The 20797-nt window shown below is 42.9% G+C and overlaps 1 protein-coding gene across 1 annotated transcript in view; it reads right to left on the bottom strand.

Annotated features, from left to right (window-relative positions):
* LOC128850735 (sensor histidine kinase AruS-like) overlaps positions 1–17882 on the bottom strand; it is a 100591-nt gene extending 82709 nt beyond the window's left edge. Inside the window, exons 1-2 of the mRNA XM_054055716.1 lie at positions 17829–17882; positions 16453–16833 (exon numbers count right to left, since the gene is read on the bottom strand). Coding sequence (XP_053911691.1) covers positions 16453–16833; positions 17829–17882 — 435 coding nt within the window. The remainder of the gene's footprint in view (positions 1–16452; positions 16834–17828) is intronic.
* Positions 17883–20797: the final 2915 nt, after the last annotated feature.

Below are 20797 nucleotides of genomic sequence, written 5' to 3'. Positions count from 1 at the left end.
TACTCAGTTAATTCATTCTCTAATGACAGACTGGAAAAAAAAAGAAATAAAGCACACATAATTATATGCAACATGCACACTGCCATTCACAACTTTTATACACACCAGTACAAGTGAGATTAAAACACATAAAAGGTCATGCAACGCCTTCCTTAACCAATAAGCGTTTGTAATGATACAGCCTTTCTACATATAGATTATAAACAAGAATATATACATCTTTCTATTAAAAGGTATGTCATATATTTGTCTAACAATTTCACTTTCTGAATACAGAGAGATACTACTAAATTCTATAACTCATCCCCCACCCCCACTTCCCCCACCCCGGGACAGTGGCTAAGGATTCATTGAAACTTTCATAACTCAACTGCTCACCCCCCAAAAAAGCTGTGCATCAGTATTGTGGTTAAAGCACTTAATCAGCAATTAAGAAATCAGTGTTGAAATTCCTTCTCTGCCCAGGAGACAAAAATAAATAACTATATCCTTTTACGAGACGGCTCCTAGGTACAGGTTGTAAAATATTCTGGATGAAAGTATTTGCCACTTTTCTGTTTATAATGTTCTATTTAGCTAGACAAGACGAAAGTTGTGATGAAGATACATTGTGAAAGACAAGACAGGTACAGCAGAAAACGCTGCCGCCTCAGTAGGCATCACAGCACCACAGTCTAGTTTCTATCTTTTATTTTGAATAAAACCACCAGATATTACACAATTTTATCTTGACAAAAGGGACCAGAACTCTTTTTGTCCTAAAAGGCGTGGTTTGAACTCCACAAAGTTATACTTTCTGAGCATTTGCTGGTTTACCATACAAACACACACCCTTAAAAACCCAACCAGCGCCAATCCAAGCACCACTAACACAGCTTCAACAGGAGGAGGGAGCACACCACTGTTGATAAGTCTATTTGAATTAGGATCTTTCTATGGAGAATTATAATGCAATGCAAGTTTGACAGTTTTCCACCAACAGAAGGTGTGTACCTTCCATCCACTCCCCTGGAGAAACATTCAAGCCAGCAGGCTACAGCAGGAATAAGAACTGCAAATATCACATTCATTTCTTCCAGCCAGAGAATACCCCAAAACATTCCTAGAAGTAAGAGCTTCTAAGAAAAACAATAATTCAGCTCTGCTGCGTGCACAGAAAATACCACACCAGCCCCGCTACCATAAGGTTTCATGGAATCATAGAATCACCAGGTTGGAAAGGACCCACTGGATCATCGAGTCCAACCATTCCTAACACTCCCTTAAACCATGTCCCTAAGCACTTCATCAACCCGTTCCTTAAACACCTCCAGAGAAGGCGACTCGACCACCTCCCTAGGCAGCCTCTGCCAGTGCCCGATGACTCTTTCCATGAAGAATTTTTTTCTGATATCCAGCCTGAACCTCCCCTGGCCGAGTTTCAGGCCATTCCCCCATGTCCCATCCTCAGTCACTTGGGAGAAGAGCCCATATCCCTCCTCTCCACAACCTCCTTTCAGATAGTTGTAGAGAGCAATAAGGTCTCCCCTCAGCCTCCTCTTCTCCAGGCTAAACAACCCCAGCTCTTATATAGTTTCCTTATAAAAGTACGTAGATCTTTGTTCCCAGCTTGGCCACAGCCGTGAAATCACCAGGGCTGCGGTTGGACAAGCTGACCTTTAAAAGTCCCTCCCTACGCAAACCAGCAGTCTATGATAAAGCATGCACATTCACATACACATCAAAAACACGGCAACTTCCCACAGCCAGACAATTTCAGGCACCACAGGAAAGCTAAGATAATATTTTTTAAAGTCAAAACTGGAAGCCTGAGACTAAGACGCTTAGAGTCTGTCTGTACAGGACCTAAATCTTTTATGAGCGCTTTTCCAGGAATATTAGCCATAGTTCTGCAGGAAAAATGGGAACCACTGGGAGAGCTCAGGTCTAATTCTAATAGGGGGAGGGGGCAGGGAAAGAAGCAAAAGAAAAGAATTCCCACCTACAAAAAAAAATTACAATTGAATTAATGACTGACTTTAATAGGAAGTAAACAAGTTGTCTTTGTATTTATTACTGAGCATATGATAGCAGAAGCTACAGGTTGTAGCACAGAAAGCATATTTATTAAACCTAAGCTTGTTCAAAAAGAGAAAAGACCTCTACCCTTCGCTAGCAAGGCTCCGACTGAAGGTTTTAAGAATAAATAAATAAAAAAAAGAATGTAGACTATAATATGCCCCCACTATTGCAGAAGATGAAAAAACAAAAGTTCCTTCATTTCATTATCTATTGTTCAGAGTGAATCTGCCAATGAAGCGTCTGTTCTGTGGCGCTCCACCACACACCAGTTGCTACTAAAGCAATAAATAATATAAAGACTATGTATAGCACATGATCATTTATGCCAGAAATTTGGAGAATCAGCTCCCCCCCAAGAACTAAATTGTCCTTCATCAGTAAACACCGGGTGAAATCATTATAATTTTATACTCACCACATAACAATCTTTTTTATTCTATCAAATTATTGCATACCTCAGGGCACTCTTTTCAACCCTAAAATTATGGTTAAATGCCCTTCATGTGTTGAATAAGTGATCCTTAATTCTCCATCATTCTATTAACATTACCTCTATCCAGTAACCGTCCTTCAGATTTAACGCAAGCATAACAGGAAAATTAGGTAGAAAACACTTCAGTAAATGTTTTCCAATTTTCTAATTACATAGCCTTCCTCTGGGTCTTTGAAAGCACATTATTAGCATTTAAGGATTAAAGCACATTGCTTAATTGTGATTTCTCTACTATTTGTGAGACTGCAATGTAATCTTTTCTCCATGAAGCAATTCATCGCACGCGCTAAACTGCAACGCTCAAGTTGTAAGCACGTTATATACTTCAACCAAAGCAGAAATATCATTAGAACATCTCCTGTAAGCCCATTGCTTTGCAATCTCAGTTACTCTGTAACACCATCCAGGTTTGTGGGAAGCGAGGTTTGGGGTTTTCTTTCTCCAGGAATCATAACAGCCCTGGAAGGCTTACAACGTAAACTACCCATTAACTTTATACAAAAGCATGGAAAAACAAACTGATACAATATCATAATATTATGGACTTAATCTGTTGTTGCTTCCACTGGGCGGGACTACAAATTACAGCAAGATCCTTGATGAATATATTCTTTTCTCTTGAAAATACTGCACAAAGATCTGCAAACTCTAATGTAGGAGGCTTATAATCTGGTAACACATTTATCTCTACCTTTTCTTGATATAAAGAACCAGCCAAACACAAATGCCCTTATGCCCAGAGAACCTGACTCCTCACATCACATCGCCCCACTTTCCTGAACTCCGACAGAGAAGTGCTGATAAAATGCATAAGAATTTATGCCCACTCAGCTCTGGCTGACGTTCGCAGTTCTACTTTGGGGAACCCAGAGAAGGTCCTGATTCCGTGAAGCACTTTGGCACTCCATTCAACGCTAAACCAGAGTCTCAGATTACTTAACCACACTAAAAGTCACTCCAAAAATAAGCTCTTACTTACAAGATAAAAATCAAAATGACTATGTTTAAAAGCGAGCTTTCATTGTAATAAACATTATTTATTACAAAAATGTAATAAACATTACTTAGGTTATGCAAATACGACGCTCAGCTTCTCCTTCTGTGGTGCAGACACATAAGGAGCAGCTGCACTCTAACCCTGATGTGATTGCTACCAGAGAAGCTATGAAGGACGTTATACGAGGGACAGCTGAGCCAAACTACCTTACCTCCTTTTCTCTTCAGGCTTAAAATAAGTACAACTCCAGTTTTAAATGTTCTATACATACCAGGTTAAGTCAATTGGAAAGATAAGTGAAGTTGCAGCATATTTCTTACACCCCTGAGGAGATTTTTACACTTTAAAAAAATACAAAATTACACTGTATATGCTATGTAAGCTAAACCATACTTTTAACAATATTGTTGTTAAACTACTGGTTTAGCATTCTGTTCAGTACGGCTGATGAACTGGCTTTCTTAAAAGCTTTGCCCATGAGTTCAGCAAACAATCAGGAAAAAAGTTTAATTCATTTACAAATAGTTTTCCCTAAGCTTCATATTTCTTTCTTGTACCACTCTTGCCTACAACAGCTGCTTAAGGCAGATCAGTTCTGTCTCAAGCAAAAGCAACCTAAACCCAACTCTTTCGAAAAGCTAGCAAGTGTTCCAAGCAGCCCAGTGACATCACACTAAAGTTTTTGAGCTCTTCATGATATCTGCTTGCCGAGCCGACCAGAAACACTGGAGTCGACTGTTCCGCCCAGGGAAGCAAGTACTGCATCAGGTTTAGTTCCCATACTATTCATCTTTCCAAACTTTGGGGCAAGACTTTTCCTGTTACACAAATGATTTCTTGAAGAAGTGGTTATTCAGCTGCATTTGGTAGCATCCACTATACAGGCACTTCCATTTTTTTCCAAGTTCTGAATAAGAAGGGAAAAAAGTGTGAACATTGAAACAAAGTGTGAACATCTATATGTACGTGGACCTTCAAATCTGATTAATGAGGTAAATGAGAAATGAATACATGATTAATTTTACATTGTCTTAATAGAACAAGCATGATCTTCCGATAGCAATTTAAACATTACTCAACGTGTTTAAGAAGTGCTTGTAATTATTCTTGAAGAAAAAAAACATCCAAAAATATACACATGTGAGTATATTTTTAACTGTCTCTCATTTAAAACCAGCAAAATTAGATTTAGATTTCTGATGTGGATCCAACACAAGACAGAGCTGTGATCAGGACATCCCCCCTGCTTCCTTCAGTCACTGAATACACTTTAAAACTCAGCGAAATGAGACATAGGCGTTGGCAGTAAAGCTGATTTCCAGAAAGTCTTTAAAATATCTTTTTCCTATGCAAGGACTTACAAGAAAAACCTAGCACAAGATTTCCCACAGGTCTGTAGAAGACATTAAGCGTTGTGTTTATCTGAGACAGTGTGTGCAGTAAAGCAGAGGCCCTGGAGCACAGGTGAAAATACTGGATCCATGCAAACTAGGCAAGATCTTACTCCATCTTCCTGAGAAGGCAGCGAGATGCAAACATCGGAACTTATTTAAAAACATAAGAATCTTCCAAAGAGAAAAATACCAAGCTTCATAATGGCTTTTTTTTTTTCCTTTCTTCTTTGAAGAACAAAACACCTGAATCTGTGCCTGGTTCTTGTTTTCAGATGAGTATCAAAAGCCTTGAAACAGCATCGCCCCTTCAACACAGCCTGAAGGATCCTCAGCCCAGGACACAGGTGTGACAGTGCGGAAATACCCACGCTTGCAAACAGGTAGGCATGCTTTTATCTTTGCTCATCACTGACGAATCAGATAATAAAAATCTCAGACGTACCATAATGCTCTAACCACATTATCCAGGGGGACAAGAGAAAATACTTCAGTTTAGATTTTTTTAACAAGTTCTCTTGTTTTCACTTAAAGATCCATTCTACTCCAAACCCTTTCCTTTGTGTAATACCCAGTTCCCGTTTGGCACAGAAAACAGGAATTAAAGTGGGTATTTTTGTACCCAATAGGCTGAAAAAAAAAATTTAATGACAGAATGAGTCATACAACATCCAACATGTTGTGACTGATGGGATAAATGTCAGAGGGCTTGAAACAATAAAACTGCTACTGGGAAAACAATAAGGGAAACCCCTTATTGCTACATGGTTATCTACCTAATCATGAAGATGAAAGGAAAAAAAGGGCTGTTACAGACAAATCCCAAATGAAAACCAAAATGAGACCCAGAAAAACCAATAGAAAAGGCAGGGTAAAACGGAAAATGTTAAGGCTAATCCAGAAATTTCCTCTCACGCCTTTTATAAGGTCCACTACTTTGATGCCTCAATCAAGAATGCCCTTTCTGCCACTACTCTAATATAAATAACATTTTCCTTCAGTTCCAAAACATATTTCCATGAATACAACAAAAGGAGAATGTACAGCACAAAGGCTAGTATTAAATATTTCGCTTTCTACCTTAACAACCTTTCTTCTTTGTGTGTTTCTTGCTTGTTAAACCATTTAAGCTTGAAGGAATACCTTTTGTTCCATCTTGCCGAGAGACCTTTCACACTGTATAATTATAAGTTACTAAGCAAGACAGAACCCTTCGATCAATAAAGTCACTTCAAAACTCACTTTGGCAAAACGGCAACCGTTCATTTCATTGCTTCCGTAGTTGGCTTCCCCTCTCCCGAAGGCTCACAGGGACAGGCTGACTATACAGCTTGGGACCCAAAGCGACCACCACTAATCTTAGAGCACTTAAAAGATGTCACGTTACAGAAACACGTATCAAACGCTTCATCAGATTCTGTTACTCAAATCTGGACAGTTATGCAGTAGTTTTGTCACTGGAGGGGGAAAAAAGGAAAGAAAAAATAACCTTGCCATTCATACCTAACAGTATGCAACAATAGACTGCTTAAAGCAGAGTATGGGGTTTAATGCAGTATTGTATCCAGAATATGGAACAAAAACTGTGCATAGTGACTTACAATGTTAGTACTACAATATGTTATCACACCTTCTGACAAAGAAAAGCTTTTCCTAACACACTTTCGGCAGAACAATCTGTTTAACGCAGGCTTTATCCCTGTAAGAGTTTGTCTTGCCTGCTTAAATGCCACTTGTTTCGCTTTGCCAACTAAACATGGTAAGAGTTTAATGTTTATACAGAGTACATTGGGATGTCAGTTGGTTATCTAACTGCTTTAGTAGCCAATTCCCTTGCCCCTCAAGGCTCATTAGTCAGTCATCTAATCATTTCATACAATAATGCATCCTCTGTGTTTCCTTCTTGAGTTCAGGAGTACATCTTCATCTGTTGTTTCCAACAGTGGTGTCCTTCAGCTGCAACCTTTCTGAGGGCTTTTTGACTGGTTGCCAGTGTTACCATCTGTTCCACACGGAGGTGGAGTTCCCCAACATCTATTAATTCTCTTCTACCATACACTTAGCCATCTGGACAATAATGTAATATAAAAAGACTGCCGTTTCATGAAAAATCTGTATGGCTTTGCAAGTAATGGGGTTGTTGCACCTGCCCACCTCACCATTTTACAAAGATGCCAGAAAGAAATAACAGAATACTACTGTGCTCCCTTCAAACTACAGAATCACACGTACAGTTAGCACAAGGCTGATGGAATTAATATTGAGTGAAGATGAAAAAATAAGTCGATTAATTTTGGAGTACCTGTAAGTTTCCGAGTGCCTATTTAACATTTTCATTTACGATGTCAATGATGGGGCACAACATCACCTCAGCAAGTTTGGAGATGACACCAAATAGAGTGGAGTAGTTGTATGTCAGAGGGTTGTGCTGCCATCCAGGGGGACCTTAACTGGATGGAGAAAGGGGCTGACAGAATATCTACATCCTGCACCTGCGGAGGAACAAGCCCAACAGAAGCCTATGGGCTGGAAAGCAGCTTTGCAGAGAAGGTCCCTGGGGTCCCGTGTACACCAGGCTGAACAGACAGCAACTTGGTTTTTTTAGCAAAGACAACTCACAGTATCCTGGGCTGCATTCGAAGGAAAGCTGGCAGCAGACTGAAAGAAGTGATCCTGCTCATCTGCTCAGCACTGGTGAGATCACAGCTGCAGTACTGTGTCCAGTCCTGACCTCCGCAGGACCAGAGGGACATGGAGATCACTGGAGAGAGTCCAGCAAAGGGCTACTGAGATGATGAAGGTCCTGAAGCATCTCTCATTATGAGGAAAGGCTTAGCAAGCTGGCACTGCTTAGCCTGGAGAAGAGAGGGCTCAGAGGGAATCTCATCATCGCGTGCAAAAAATGACGGCAGCATGAAAAGAAGACAGAGCCAGGCTCTTCTCAGTTTGTGGCCAGAGACCGCACCAGAGGCAATGCGCACAAACTCAAAACGCAGGAGGGTCCCTCTGAACATCAGCAAACACTTTTGCACTGTGAAGGGGACTAAGCACTGGCACTCACTGCCCAGGGAGGCGGTGGAGTCTCCATCTTTGGAGCTATTCAAAACCCATCTAGACATGGTCCTGGGCAACCAGCTCGAGGTGAGCCTGCTTGAGCTGTGGGGTTGGACCACGCCACTTCCAGAGGTCCCTTCCACCCCCAATCACTGTGTGACTCGTTTCAAGCTATGCTGTAGGTAAACACACATACACACAAGAAACGAAACACATACACAAAAAAACTCATAAAAAAACCCAAAACAACAACCACCACCAAGCAAAAAAAAATGCCCAGAAGAAAAATAATTATTTGGTTCCTGAAATAAATAGTAGATAACCCATAAGCCAGCAGGCAAATTCTATTTTCAACACTGCATTTCCATTCAGTTAACAGCTGACTGAGAATCTTTGGAACCCAGATTCAAAACCAAAACCTGACAGCGTGTCTCTAAATTAACACAGCAGTAAAGACATGCTTATTTATTTAGTATTTAAAACACCAACAAACACTTAGGTGGAATTACTATAAACATTCGGTGGCTGACCACTGAAGAACAACTTCAGCTGTGGTTGCCACAGAGACTGCCGTCCATCTGACAACACGCTATCAAGAATACGTATGTCTTTTTGGGGGGGAGATGGGAGGAGGGAAAGCATAGAGAAATGAACCTTTTCTGACTTGAATTCTAACAGAACTGGTGATTGAGAAGCATCCCATTGGTAGCTACTGGGAGGAAGAAATCACCCATGGGATGCCTTCTGTCCACAGAGCGCTGCAGATGTTCCAGCTGCTCCACTCTGCTATTTACTGCTACATACACAGCGAGCAACAAAAGAAAACTAATTTAAGAATTCACTAAATGTTGGGTTTTTTCTTTTAATTCCACAGCAGAGCAGAAATAAAGACAAAAGCAGCTCTGCAAGTAATCTACACGCAGATGCAGAATTTCTAGGAACTACAATTTTCAATGAAACATTATGTAGAAGTCTCCTCACAATGGAAAAGTGACCACTTGGAAGTGCTTCAGAATACTGACCATATAAAATGAAAAGCTTCTCAGTGCATTACATTACTTGGCTTGGAGTAATTCTCCTAAGTTTCTATTATTAAACGATGACAGTGTACTAATGAAACTTTCCAAGGAAACTTCAACTATGGTCAGGTGAAAGAAATTGCTGCTGACTCCTTCCGAACCTCATGCTGAAAGTCACCATGAAAACAGTATTAAATGAGTATCAATACCAAACGGAAGAAAGCTGATGATTCAAATTCAGGGTTATATTCAATTTGTAGGAACATAATTTACGCAGTGTAAGATAAACCAAACTATTAGAGTAGCCCAAAATCCAGAGTCCAAAAAGCTTAATACAAAATCTCAAGTTTTGTCTTTCATCAACAGATAATATGCAAAAGGCAAAACCAAATCAGTCTTTTGTTTCAACCATCCCTTAAAGATATTTTAATCTATTTCTTGGTCCAATACCACAAAGAAGCATCAAACCTTGTTTCAGACCCTAGAGGTTACTCAAGGGAACAAACAGCTATTTTGAATAACGAACCATCTCATTGGGTGCTCACGCCGCAGCTTAGCAAATGCAAACCTGACCACTCTGAGCACCATGTGTGCAACATCCAAACCAGACTATCACTCGCTGCCAGAGCCTGAGGACACCCTGGCTCATTCCCAATTCAGCAACCTACCTGCTCAGCAATGCACAACACTGCTCTTCACTAATACACGTTTCAGTTCTAGGTCAGCTTGCTGACTTTCCAAGCTCTACATAATGGATCTCAATCCACCCCTCCTGGCAATGAGTTAGACCACACACACCAGCTGAATTTCACTGCAGCGGTCCGCTTGCGGGCTAAACTGCATCCCAGGAAAGCTTATAAAAAAACGGAACCTTCACAGAAGGAGCTGTCAGAAAAAAATATTAAGAATCAACTATCCTGCTAGAGCTGAATCTAAAACCACTACTTTGTTCAGCCTTACCTAATAAAAACCTGTAAAAGCAGGTAAAGATCAACTACAGATGAAACAAAAGAATACTATTTTAATTCTTTTTACTGTAGGGAAGGAATACAGTCCCATACTGTAATAATGAGGTTTGATGAGACATCCTCAAAATAAGAGAGCCACATAATCTCCTCCATAACTTCTATCCCATAGATCAGAGCTATGTCACTGCAATATTCAAAAGCCTTTCCTCTCTTACCCTTCTTTCACGGGTATTAAAAGTAAATCATTCTAATAGCAACATCAGCTAAAAATACTTCTGTACACTTTATGAACGCAGAACATACCAACGTGCCTAACAATTTGGGCAAAATAAATCTGCCTGAGGAGGGAGTGTCTTTACCTTCAGGCAACTGAGTGGCTCCTGCAGCTCCTGTTTGTTCCTGAACAACCAATTTGTGACCTGCTGTACCTGGGTACCACTGTATTATGTCTCCAAAGATTATTTGAGTTGAATGCAATAGACTTCTGACTACACTGTTCTGAAATGAATAAACATCAGTGGTACAGCCCTACCTCCGGAAGATTTGTTTCCAACTTGCTACCAAAGCTCCCTGCCCCCACGGCACCGTTCCATCCCAGCTCCATAGGCTCAATCTTCGACCTCTTTTTCTCTTAAAGGTTACCCCTCCATAGGCACACACTCCTGTACACTACCCTTACAAACAACGTTTTTCCTACCTGGGAAATCAAGATCTCTCCCTCCTCCACGCTCTTTTTTTTTTTTTCCTAAATGAGGACTGAGCCTTAAAAATTAATTCAGAAAGTAAGAAAAATTTGCAGACGACAGTGAAGAGCCTAAAATGCAATGCTTAAAATACTTAACACAGCCTAAACCCTCAAAAAAATCAGAGTTTTCCAACAGGTATGTGAAAAATCATCCTTTCTTTCCCACACAATAACTTGAGTTGAAGAAAACAATAAATGTCATGTGCTGCCCTTTTTTTTTTAAATCAGTAGCTGCTCACAGACATCCCTGCAGGTGTTTAACTATTTCAAATTAAATCTCACATTAAAAACGGTGCCTCATTCGCAGCTAGACTGAACACATCTCAGATCTGTTCCCAGGATGAAGTAAACCAGTCAGCAAATGACGTTTTCCTACTTCACTCAAAATGAGCAGAGTCATTCTTCTAAAGAAGACAAAGAAAGTGTGGCAGAGCAGAAATATTTCAATATAACACAGCACATCAATGATCAGTAGACAAAACAAAGGAGATTATTTGCTCCTACGTTATGCCGCTTGCCAGCAGGACAGCTTCAATAGAAGTCTGTCCTTATTTTAAACACAAAAGGAATCATTCGACATCTCCTGTTGATGTTTCCATCCTGTTTGCATGTCCAAATGTAACTGCACAATATAAAAAGAACTACAGTTAAAAATGGGAACAAAATTCAGAGTAAAAATGTGCATTTGCATCCTGGTAGGTAGGAAACAGCCCTGACCAAGACTGTGGAAACTAACAGAAAAGATTCTTCGAAACCCATTTGGCACTCCAAACAACGCTCACAGCTACCTGAGTAAAGATCCATCTGTTCCACATCTTTTATGAACCATGAACGGTAATCCCTGATCAGAGGACTACTCCAAATCCCCCCTCTTGAAAGGGACATGGAAGAGACACAATCCCCAAATGCGGAGGCTCTGCCTCTGCCAGTGCTGCTGTTCCCCCAACATCAACCGAGATGAAGCTCTACTTTCTTCCTGTGATTAGTAATGGATGAAAACACCTCCTGCAGGAAAGATAACCAACAGATGGGTCTTACCAGGACATGGCATAGCCAGGGCCTGTGCCCAGCACTGGGAGCGGGGCTGCGGGGCCTCTGGGAGGAAAGATCGGGATTGCCCTGTGCTGGACACAGACTGATCCAGCCACCCCAGATGGAATTTGTTAATTCAAAGCAGTCTGTGATATCTGCAATCCTTATTAACTGAGGGCTTACTTGCAATAGCAAGTATTGTCAGAAGCTTTGAGCATCTTTTTTTTAATACTTTTCCCATTAATCTCTTCCACGAAGTACAAATGCACTCACATAACACAGTGTAAATTCTAATGTAAAGAAAGTTACAACAAAACAAATTATTACAACAAAAGAGATTCATAAATTGAAAAGTTTGAAAATTATAAGATCGTTGTTAATACATAGAATCATAGAATAGTTTGGGTAGGAAGGGACTTAAAGATCACCCAGTCCCCCGTCCCCCCCATGGGCAGGGACACCTCCCACTGGATCAGGGGCTCCAAGCCCCATCCAACCCTGAACACCTCCAGGGACGGGGCAGCCACCACTGCTCTGGGCAACCTGTTCCAGGGCCTCCCCACTCTCACCAGGAAGAAATTCCTCCTTATGTCTGGTCTAAACCTGCCCCTCTCCAGTTTATACCTGTTCCACCGTGTCCTATCCCCACAAGCCTTTGAGAACAGCCCCTCCCCAGCTTTTCTGGAGCCCCTTCAGGTACTGGAAGCTGCTCTAAAGTCTCCTTGGAGCCTTCTCTTCTCCAGGCTGAACAACCCCAACCCTCCCGGCCTGTCCTCGGATGGAAGGCGCTCCGGGTCTCAGATCATCTTTATAGCCCTCCTCTGATCAAAATTTATTTCATAGCTGATAAAAACTTATTTCAAGATTTATTGTATTATTTCCTCACTATCTTGGCAGCAAGATCACATTTTTAAACATTTACATATGAAGTACATGGATAAAATGAACAACTGAGTCATTCACCTGCTCTTGACTTACATATGTCAAGGTACAGACTGAACGCGCGAGCTTGCAAACCCCATGGAAATGCTCACATTTGGCATTTTGATCCATATATCTACATTTATTACCATAAGAAAACCAGCTCCCTTAATTTACCCATTTTTAAAGCCTATATGTTCCTAAATAAAACTTCTTGTTGTTAGGTATGCTGAGTGTGACACCCATTTTTGCCAACAACCTGACTTTCAGGAGTCCAATCTGCAACAGCACTGCCAGTTACGTAAATTAATTACATCCATGTATATGTTGCAGGTTTTCGAAAGGCACACTAAGAGGCTGTTCGGAACAGTCCACTATCAGAAAAGGCTTACATTGCCGTGGAAGAAAAGATGTCAAAACAACAAACAATACTGCTTCCTATTTTTTTTATTCAGTGGTTGACAAATACTTTTTGCTTTTTAATTTCACTACAAAAGGAGAAAATAAACAATTTTTTAAGCGTTACGCATGCAGACCGTCAAATATCTGCATTTCCCTTTTCTTTTTCCTTACACAAAAATGAAAGACAACTATAATTTTCTAATGAAGAAATACCAGCTTCAGAGGAGCAAGCCAACCCCGAATTAAATTATATTACTATATCATGCAAACAGTTACTTAGAACTAATTTAAGCATGATATTTAATAGGATTATAGGTGTTTATCAGCATCTTTAGAAAGGGCAAATGCAAAAAAAACCACTCTTTGAAAATAAAACAGCCTTATTTCTAGTACCTCTACCTCAGTAATACTGTGTGTTTTGGCTTTTCTTAAACTCAAGAGGTCTCTTTCTTATCTGCTTTGCCTGCCTCAATTCTCATTTGCATAATCTGAAACTCATGCAAGCAGTCTGAGATGAGAAGAAATAAGGAATAAGTCACAATAAATAGACCCTGCATCTTAAACAAACTCTTCACGATGACAGGCCTTGAAAAGAGGGTTGAAGAAAGAGAAAGCAAACGTAAAATAAATTTCTGCTTGGAAATGTAATTAAAAAGCCTGAAGTGACAGCTACAGTATTTTATGACTGAGAATTTACAAAAAATAAAGAACACACGAGGGTAAAATCTGCATTAGCTCCCTAAGAGAAGCCAAAGCAAATGGCCTTCTGTCTCCAAAGAGGATTCTCACCACTTCTTTCCCCACCAAACGCACTGAGGCACCAAGCGCTTCAGGCAGCCAAAATGGAAAACTGTGGGGTCTGTCCTTCTGATATTGGTGGAGCTGACTAAGATGGACACTGGTCAAAATCATCAGACTGGGACTGAAGTATTTAAGCTCTATGTTAAGAGAATCAGAGGTACATTCTTCGAGGTGCACAATAGTCCACCTTAAAAAGACAACGCTAACAAATACAGGGAGAAAAAGAAATAGGAGTTCTAATATCATCTCTGTGGTACCAGCGTAACAATCTCAGGGAAAGACAGAGCTTGGATTACCTGTCAGTAGGCTGCAGACTTCCTTCACGTCGGCTACAGGTTCCATCTGTTCATCCATAGCTTATAAAAGCACCATCTGCCCATCGCCCTAAAAGTGCAACCTGGAAACTTTCCATGATGTTTTATAAACTGTGAACAGCTTTTTATAGCGAGTACTCCAGTCTATGAATTCTGCATCCTTTCCCATTACATGGCATCACTTTGCCCTTTAGGAGGAGAAGGGAAAGGCTTCTCCATAATGTCACAACGGTATTGATTGTTTGAATATGAGGAAGACAAGAAGCAGCTCATCTGGTTTTGATTAGCGCGTGTAAACACTAACAAAATAATCTCCAAATTAGGCAGATTTTATTAAACACAGCAGAGTTCAAACACACTCAGTAGCTATGAAAACAGAAAGAAGGGCAGCGGGATTTGCAAAACGCCTCAGAATCATGAACAAAATGTACACAAAGAAAGTTCTACAGAGGAAAAAAAAAGTTCAATGAGAAACTAAGGTGTTAAACTATCAGTAACGCATGTCCATTTAGGAAAGGATTTTAAACTATGTTCTTTAAGCAGTGTGTAGAGAGTGAAAGCCAAGGCGTACACGGATGTTGTGCTAAGCCAGGTGTAGAAGACAGAAAGGAAAAAAAAACACCTTTTCAGTGGAATATTTGAATTAAACAGACCTGCATTAAGATAGCATTACAACACTCAGTACTTCCTCTCATGTTATTTAATTCATAGAAAACTATTGTTTAAAAACAAAAGGGCTATATGGCAAGAACATACTGACATCTGCTGGCATTCTATAAATGCATTTCTCTGAAGATTAGGATTGAATATTCTCAATGGTTTTTTTTCTTATCTAACGAGCTACATAAAAAAATCAGCAATGCCCATATTCGAATATGACCAATTATAACAGTATTCTGTAGTTCTAAATGTTAAAGCCTGGAGGACATTCTGTAGCTAAACAGTCCACGCAAATATACCCTTCTTCCATTTTTGATTTCTGAGGTATCACAGGAAATTATTTTTGCCTAATTTGTATAAAAATGCTCAGCGATAGGGCAGACAATTTACATTCAAATACTCTTTTCCCTAATTTCTTTGCTGACAAAAGACTAGCAATTCCAATTTACTGTGCAAAGATGTAACTATACCTGTCACTCAGGCAAAGCTCATAATGGTATGTATTGTTTCACAGTAATGCTTAGCAAATTAAAAGAATAGATTTTATTTGTATTACAATCATAGTGAAATGAGACATGTAAAGAAAACACACTAATCATCTAGCAAATCACATACTGCAACTGGGACCCGAATATGGTCGAGAATATCCATTATCATTATCATTCAACACAATCCACACAGGTATTTTGATAACCAGAATATAGTCCAGAAAACTGAACACCTTTCAAAACTATGGCATGTCAAAGTCAGAAATTCTAGTTAATGCATAGAGTTCCTAAGTCAGCTCGAACTCGGCATCATTGTGAATTTGGAATACTCTGTAAATCTTCATGCACTTCTAAATTTATTTTTGAAAAGCATATGATCTATTAATTTAATGCTTGCTATTGGAATTACAGCTTAACATTTCCTCCCCCGTGTGTGCTATAACATAAAATTATGGTTGATAATTTCAACGCAAAATAAAAGTAATTCAAAATTATATCCCATAGAGTCAGCAACTCAGAGGTGTTGCACATACAGAGAGAGGCATAAATGTAGTATTAGAAACAACGATCAAAGTTATTAAATAGGAGCAACTGTCAAGCTGTGCTTAGTGGAAATCATAAATACCTTGCTTAATATTTTTGCATTTCCAAATCAACTGTCAGCTCCAAGGTCAATTCCTTTCATTAACTCATGAGCTGTATGCATTTCATAGGTGTGAAAGTATAAATGAAAACACCAAATTCACTTTTCTATTTCATTTTTGTGTGTATTTTTAACCAGCATCTGTTCCTTAAGCTAGACTTACTACAAGAACTGACAGTAGCTTTTGAACATGAAAAATTACACAGCTCTCTTTGTTATAAACTAAAACATTTACGACCCATTAAAAAAACTAAGGAAATCCATGGTAGTGACAGGAATTCCCCTTCGTCCCCCAGCCCCGGCCGGGATGCCCCGCACCAAAGATCCCCTTCTCCCCCCATCAACGGCCGGGGTGCCCCGCACCGAGGGTCCTTTCCCCCTTCCCCAGCCGGGGTGCCCCGCACCGAGGGTCCCTTTCCCCCTTCCCCAGCCGGGGTGCCCCGCACACGCCGCCGCCACTCACCATACAGAGGCAGCCGAGGGGCCGCAGCCCCTTCAGCGCCTCACGCCGCGCCCCGCGCCCCCGAGCCCGCACGGCGAGACCCCGGGGGCGAACGGGCGGGACGGGGACCCTCCCGGCGCCGCAGGTGCGGGCGGAGCGGGCGGAGGTTCCCTTCCGCGGCGGCGGGGCTGCGGGAGGCGGTGGCGAGGCGCTCGGCAGCCCACTGCGGCGGGGCCGCCCGGCAGGCGGCGAACGGCCGCGATTGGCGGAGCCCCCGGAGCCGCGCTGCCCCCCCGCGGCCCCGCCGGCGCGGACCGCCCCCCGGCACCGGCCCGGAGAGACAGCTGTGATGGCAGAGAAGGGCCCCGCGGCGGTGGAGCAGAGTGTGGAGTCATAATAAGACTGGGTAGGAGAAGGGCAATTGTGAAGACATCGAAGTGCGGGAACAGTGAATGGTGAATTGTGGTGCCATAGAAAGGCGAGGGAAGAGCAGGGCTGATTGATAAGTCATGATAAGAGTGGGCAGTAAAAGGCCAACAGTGGAGTCATCGAAGTACAAGGAAACTGAAGAGAGAACTGTGATGTCATAGAAGAGCCGCGTGATACCAGGGCAAATTGTTCAATCAAAATAGTACTGGGTATGAAAATGGCCAATTGTGAAGTCATCGAAGCGCAGGGACAGTGAAGAGAGAACTCTGATATCATAGAAGAGCCGCGTCAATGGAGGGCAGACAGTTAAGTCATAATGAGACGGTAGTAAAAGGATAATTGTGAAGTCATCAAAGTGCAGGGACAGTGAAGAGTGAAATCTGATGTCATAGAAGAGCCAGGTCATAGCAAGGCAAATTGTTAAGTCATAATAAGACTGGGTAATAAAAGGACCAGTTGTGAAGTCATCAAAATGCAGGGACATTGAAGAGCGGATTGTGATGTCATAGAAGGGAAGGGTGACCGCAGGGCAAATTGTTAAGTCATTAATACTGGGTAGTTAAAAGGCCAATTGGGAAGTTATCAAAGTGCAGGGACATTGAAGGGAGAATTGTGATGTCATAAAAGAGCCAGGACATAGCAGGGCAAATTGTTAAGTTGAGGAGATTGATGACACGGATTCCGATATCTTGGATCAAAGACCTTTATTGCTCTTAGCGAGCTCCTTATATACACAATGTTATGTTGCATCTAAAACTTGGCATCATTTGATTGGTTACAAACAACTGTTCACGCGGGTAAGTTTATACTACTATGGGTTAGTTGCTACTGTCCACATGCCTAGATCAAATGCTTACTTGGTTAATTAGCTTTGCATATTTTACATGCTTTTCCCCTAAGTTATCATGATTTCTACTTTTCTAACTTAGACCTCCCTCTCAGCTCCTGGGCATACAGCCATAGCTTACTGTTGCTATCTGTTGGTTCCTCTTACTGCACCGTTCACGGCCCTTCAAGGGCATCGTGGCCTTCGTTAATAGAAAATGTTTCTACACATCACTGCCCCATTACCGGCATCACCATCACTGCCCAACACCAGCATCACTACCGGCGAGCTGGATCTGGCCCTGGGAAGGAACCGCGGCCACCCCGGGAGGCGAAGTTGGGGCTGGCTGAGAGCAGAAAACTCAACTCACACCCAGAATGGAGTGGGCACCACTGGCCAGGGCTGACATGCCCACAAAGATTTCAGAGCCTTCCCCACTGAGGTGAGAGGATGCAAAGTACAGAATTACAGGGGTATCCTTTCTCCTTCAGGGACAGCTCTGAGATTCCCAGAAGACAAGTCCTGCTTTCCAGGACTGGGCTGTCCTTGTGTTTGTTTTACTTCAGCAGGAACAAGAGTCAAGTGTCCAGGAAAACCCCACTGCCTCATCACATTCAAGAATATTGTGTGAATTTATCATTTTGATAGCTACAAACCAAGGTAGTGCATATTCAAACTACAAAGACGGGTTGATTAAATTGCCAATGGAATTCTCATCACATGTCCTATGGGTCCCTCCATCCAGGGCCCCAAAATGCCAGTGACAGGGTGACACAGAGTCAGCAGAAGATGCCACCTGGGGAGGATCGGTCTTCCCCAATGATTAGATCTGCTGCTACAGATCAGAAATCCCCCCTGTAGCACTCGGGGCATTCCAGCATCCCTGGCAGAGCCATAACACATCATTTCATCCCCCTTGATCCCTGCTGGTCCTGAGGCCGATGTGGCTGACCAGCAGCCCTGCTCCTGGAGCCCGTCTCTGTGCTCGGGAGGAGCTGCTCACACACCCCTGGCTGCCAGCCTTGCTGCCCGAAACCCTCGCTGTGCTGCCCAAAGCCAGGAAAAGCATCCCGCTCCACAGGGACCCACAGCATTGTGTGCCCAGGTGGCCAAGAAGGCCAAGAAGGCCAATAGGAATCAGGTTTGTGAGTGGTTTCATGGGAAGGAGCTGGTCACCCATCAGAGATTAAAACTCAACCAAAGAAAGAGACCAGAGAAACTCTTTTAGAGAGGAGCAGAAAGAAACATTAGGGCTGATCTCTGTTTAAATCGAGGGGTTTGGAATTCTGGAGACTGGAGCTCCCCATAGACTCAGCTCTTCAAACGAAAACATCCTTTAACATTAGATCCTGATCCTGACAGGAATATTACAGACTGCCCCATCTCTTCTTTGCAATTGCCTGAAGCGTTTGCTTATCCCTGTCCAGTTCTCTTCCGTGATTACAAAGTGTGTTTTAATCTGACAATCAGTGCTACAAACCAGCAGCCAAACACCTCTTCTCTCAGAGATGAGAAACAGCAGTCACAGACAACGCAGGCACCAGGAGAAGCCTTCGGGTCTGGGAGAGGTTTAAAAAGTGAGGACTTCTGAGCATCTGTTTTCCAGCTGCCAACAACAGCTGGAGAAAAAGTCTGGTTTTGACCAGCTGGATAACCACTGCTAACGGCCAAACCCCAGTACAGGATGCTATGCTGCAGGCTTCAGTTTCGGAGCTAAACCCAAAGGACTGAATGCCCTCCCTCCTGCCACGGGGCTGCTGTACCACACATCCCTGGCTCCTCCAGCTCCTGCCCAGCTCTGTGGTGCCACGGAACCACATTCTGGACCCAGCCGGCCATCTCCCATCAATGAGGACACGGCTTTTAATCTCTGATAGGTGACCAAGCTCCTTTCCATCAAACCACTCACAAACCTGCCCCTCGCCCGCCTTCTGCTGGGGTGAGAGACTTCAGCTCCCACCGTGCTTTGGGGTGAGGGTCTCAAGCTGTCTGTGTCTGCAGGTGCTGGAGTCAAGCTCCCAGTGTGCCATGGGGAGAGATACTCCTGATCCTAGCTTTTATTGGGTGACCATGTCCAGCTCCAAGAATGTCGAGGGGTGAAGGACACCAGTTCCCAGCATGCCATAGAGTGAACACCACCAGTTCCCAGCGTGCTGTGGGTGGAGGACTCCAACTCCTGCATGCAAGCCTGTTTTCCCTAGGAAATAAACCTGAAGAATGGCCTTTCTGCATTGCAATGGCCTGTGACTTTGGTGAGAATCATGAATTCCAAGTGTTATCCCTTCTGGAGACAGACTCTCTGAAAAGCCATGTGGATAACTTTCAGAAAATGAGGTTCCTTAGAGGAGGCTGAAAAGTTAGAAAAGTAATTCTGCTTTAGTTCAAAGCAGAACAGGCTTTCCAGGGGCACAAAGGTACTCGCCCGACGCCCCGCCAGGAAGGAGAAAACAACTCTACAGTTTCCCCTGGCTGTAGAGCAGATCCGAGCCCTCGTTCCCTTCTGCCAGGGCAGCAAACAGCAGGGACCCTTTCTCCGAGATGCTGCCAAGAAGAAGAAGGTGTCCTCCACCAAGAGGAACTTTTGATGCCTGGTGCCACAGAGATGCCACGATGGAAGAAGCTGTCAGCTCTGTGTCCAACGTGGCCTGGACTGAGTTTCTACCTATTCCCATCCAAAGCCTCTGATTTCTTGATGTGCTGGGAGGTGTTTGCATGCCCTGTGGCCTCACCAACTCCTCTGATTTGCCCCCCTGGCAGGGGGAAGCTGGGCTGGGTGGGATGGCTCCCAGTCCTGCATCCTGCGTGTCCCCCTGCCTGGTGTGCAGCAGGGCTGGCACCAAGCTCTACTGGGCAGGGGGGGTCTTCCCACCCACAAGGCTCTGCAAGCGGGACTATGCAGTGCCAGAGCCCCCGGCTGCAGAGCTGCACTCACGGCACTGGTGTGAGGGGCCTGGGACAGCCAATGGGAGTGGTGGGACACCCCTCAGGTACCCCCTCCTCATGTCCCAGCTCTCCTCTGGCAGCTGCTGCACACGGAGCACCGGGTAGGGCTCTGCCCCGCCTGAGAGGGGGCTGGGATTGGGATGATGGTGCCAGCATGAATGGGAACGG

This window comes from Cuculus canorus, unplaced genomic scaffold, assembly GCF_017976375.1.
Source record: "Cuculus canorus isolate bCucCan1 unplaced genomic scaffold, bCucCan1.pri scaffold_65_arrow_ctg1, whole genome shotgun sequence".
In the NCBI taxonomy this organism is placed as follows: domain Eukaryota; kingdom Metazoa; phylum Chordata; class Aves; order Cuculiformes; family Cuculidae; genus Cuculus; species Cuculus canorus.
This window is presented reverse-complemented; position numbering and strand designations above follow the sequence as displayed.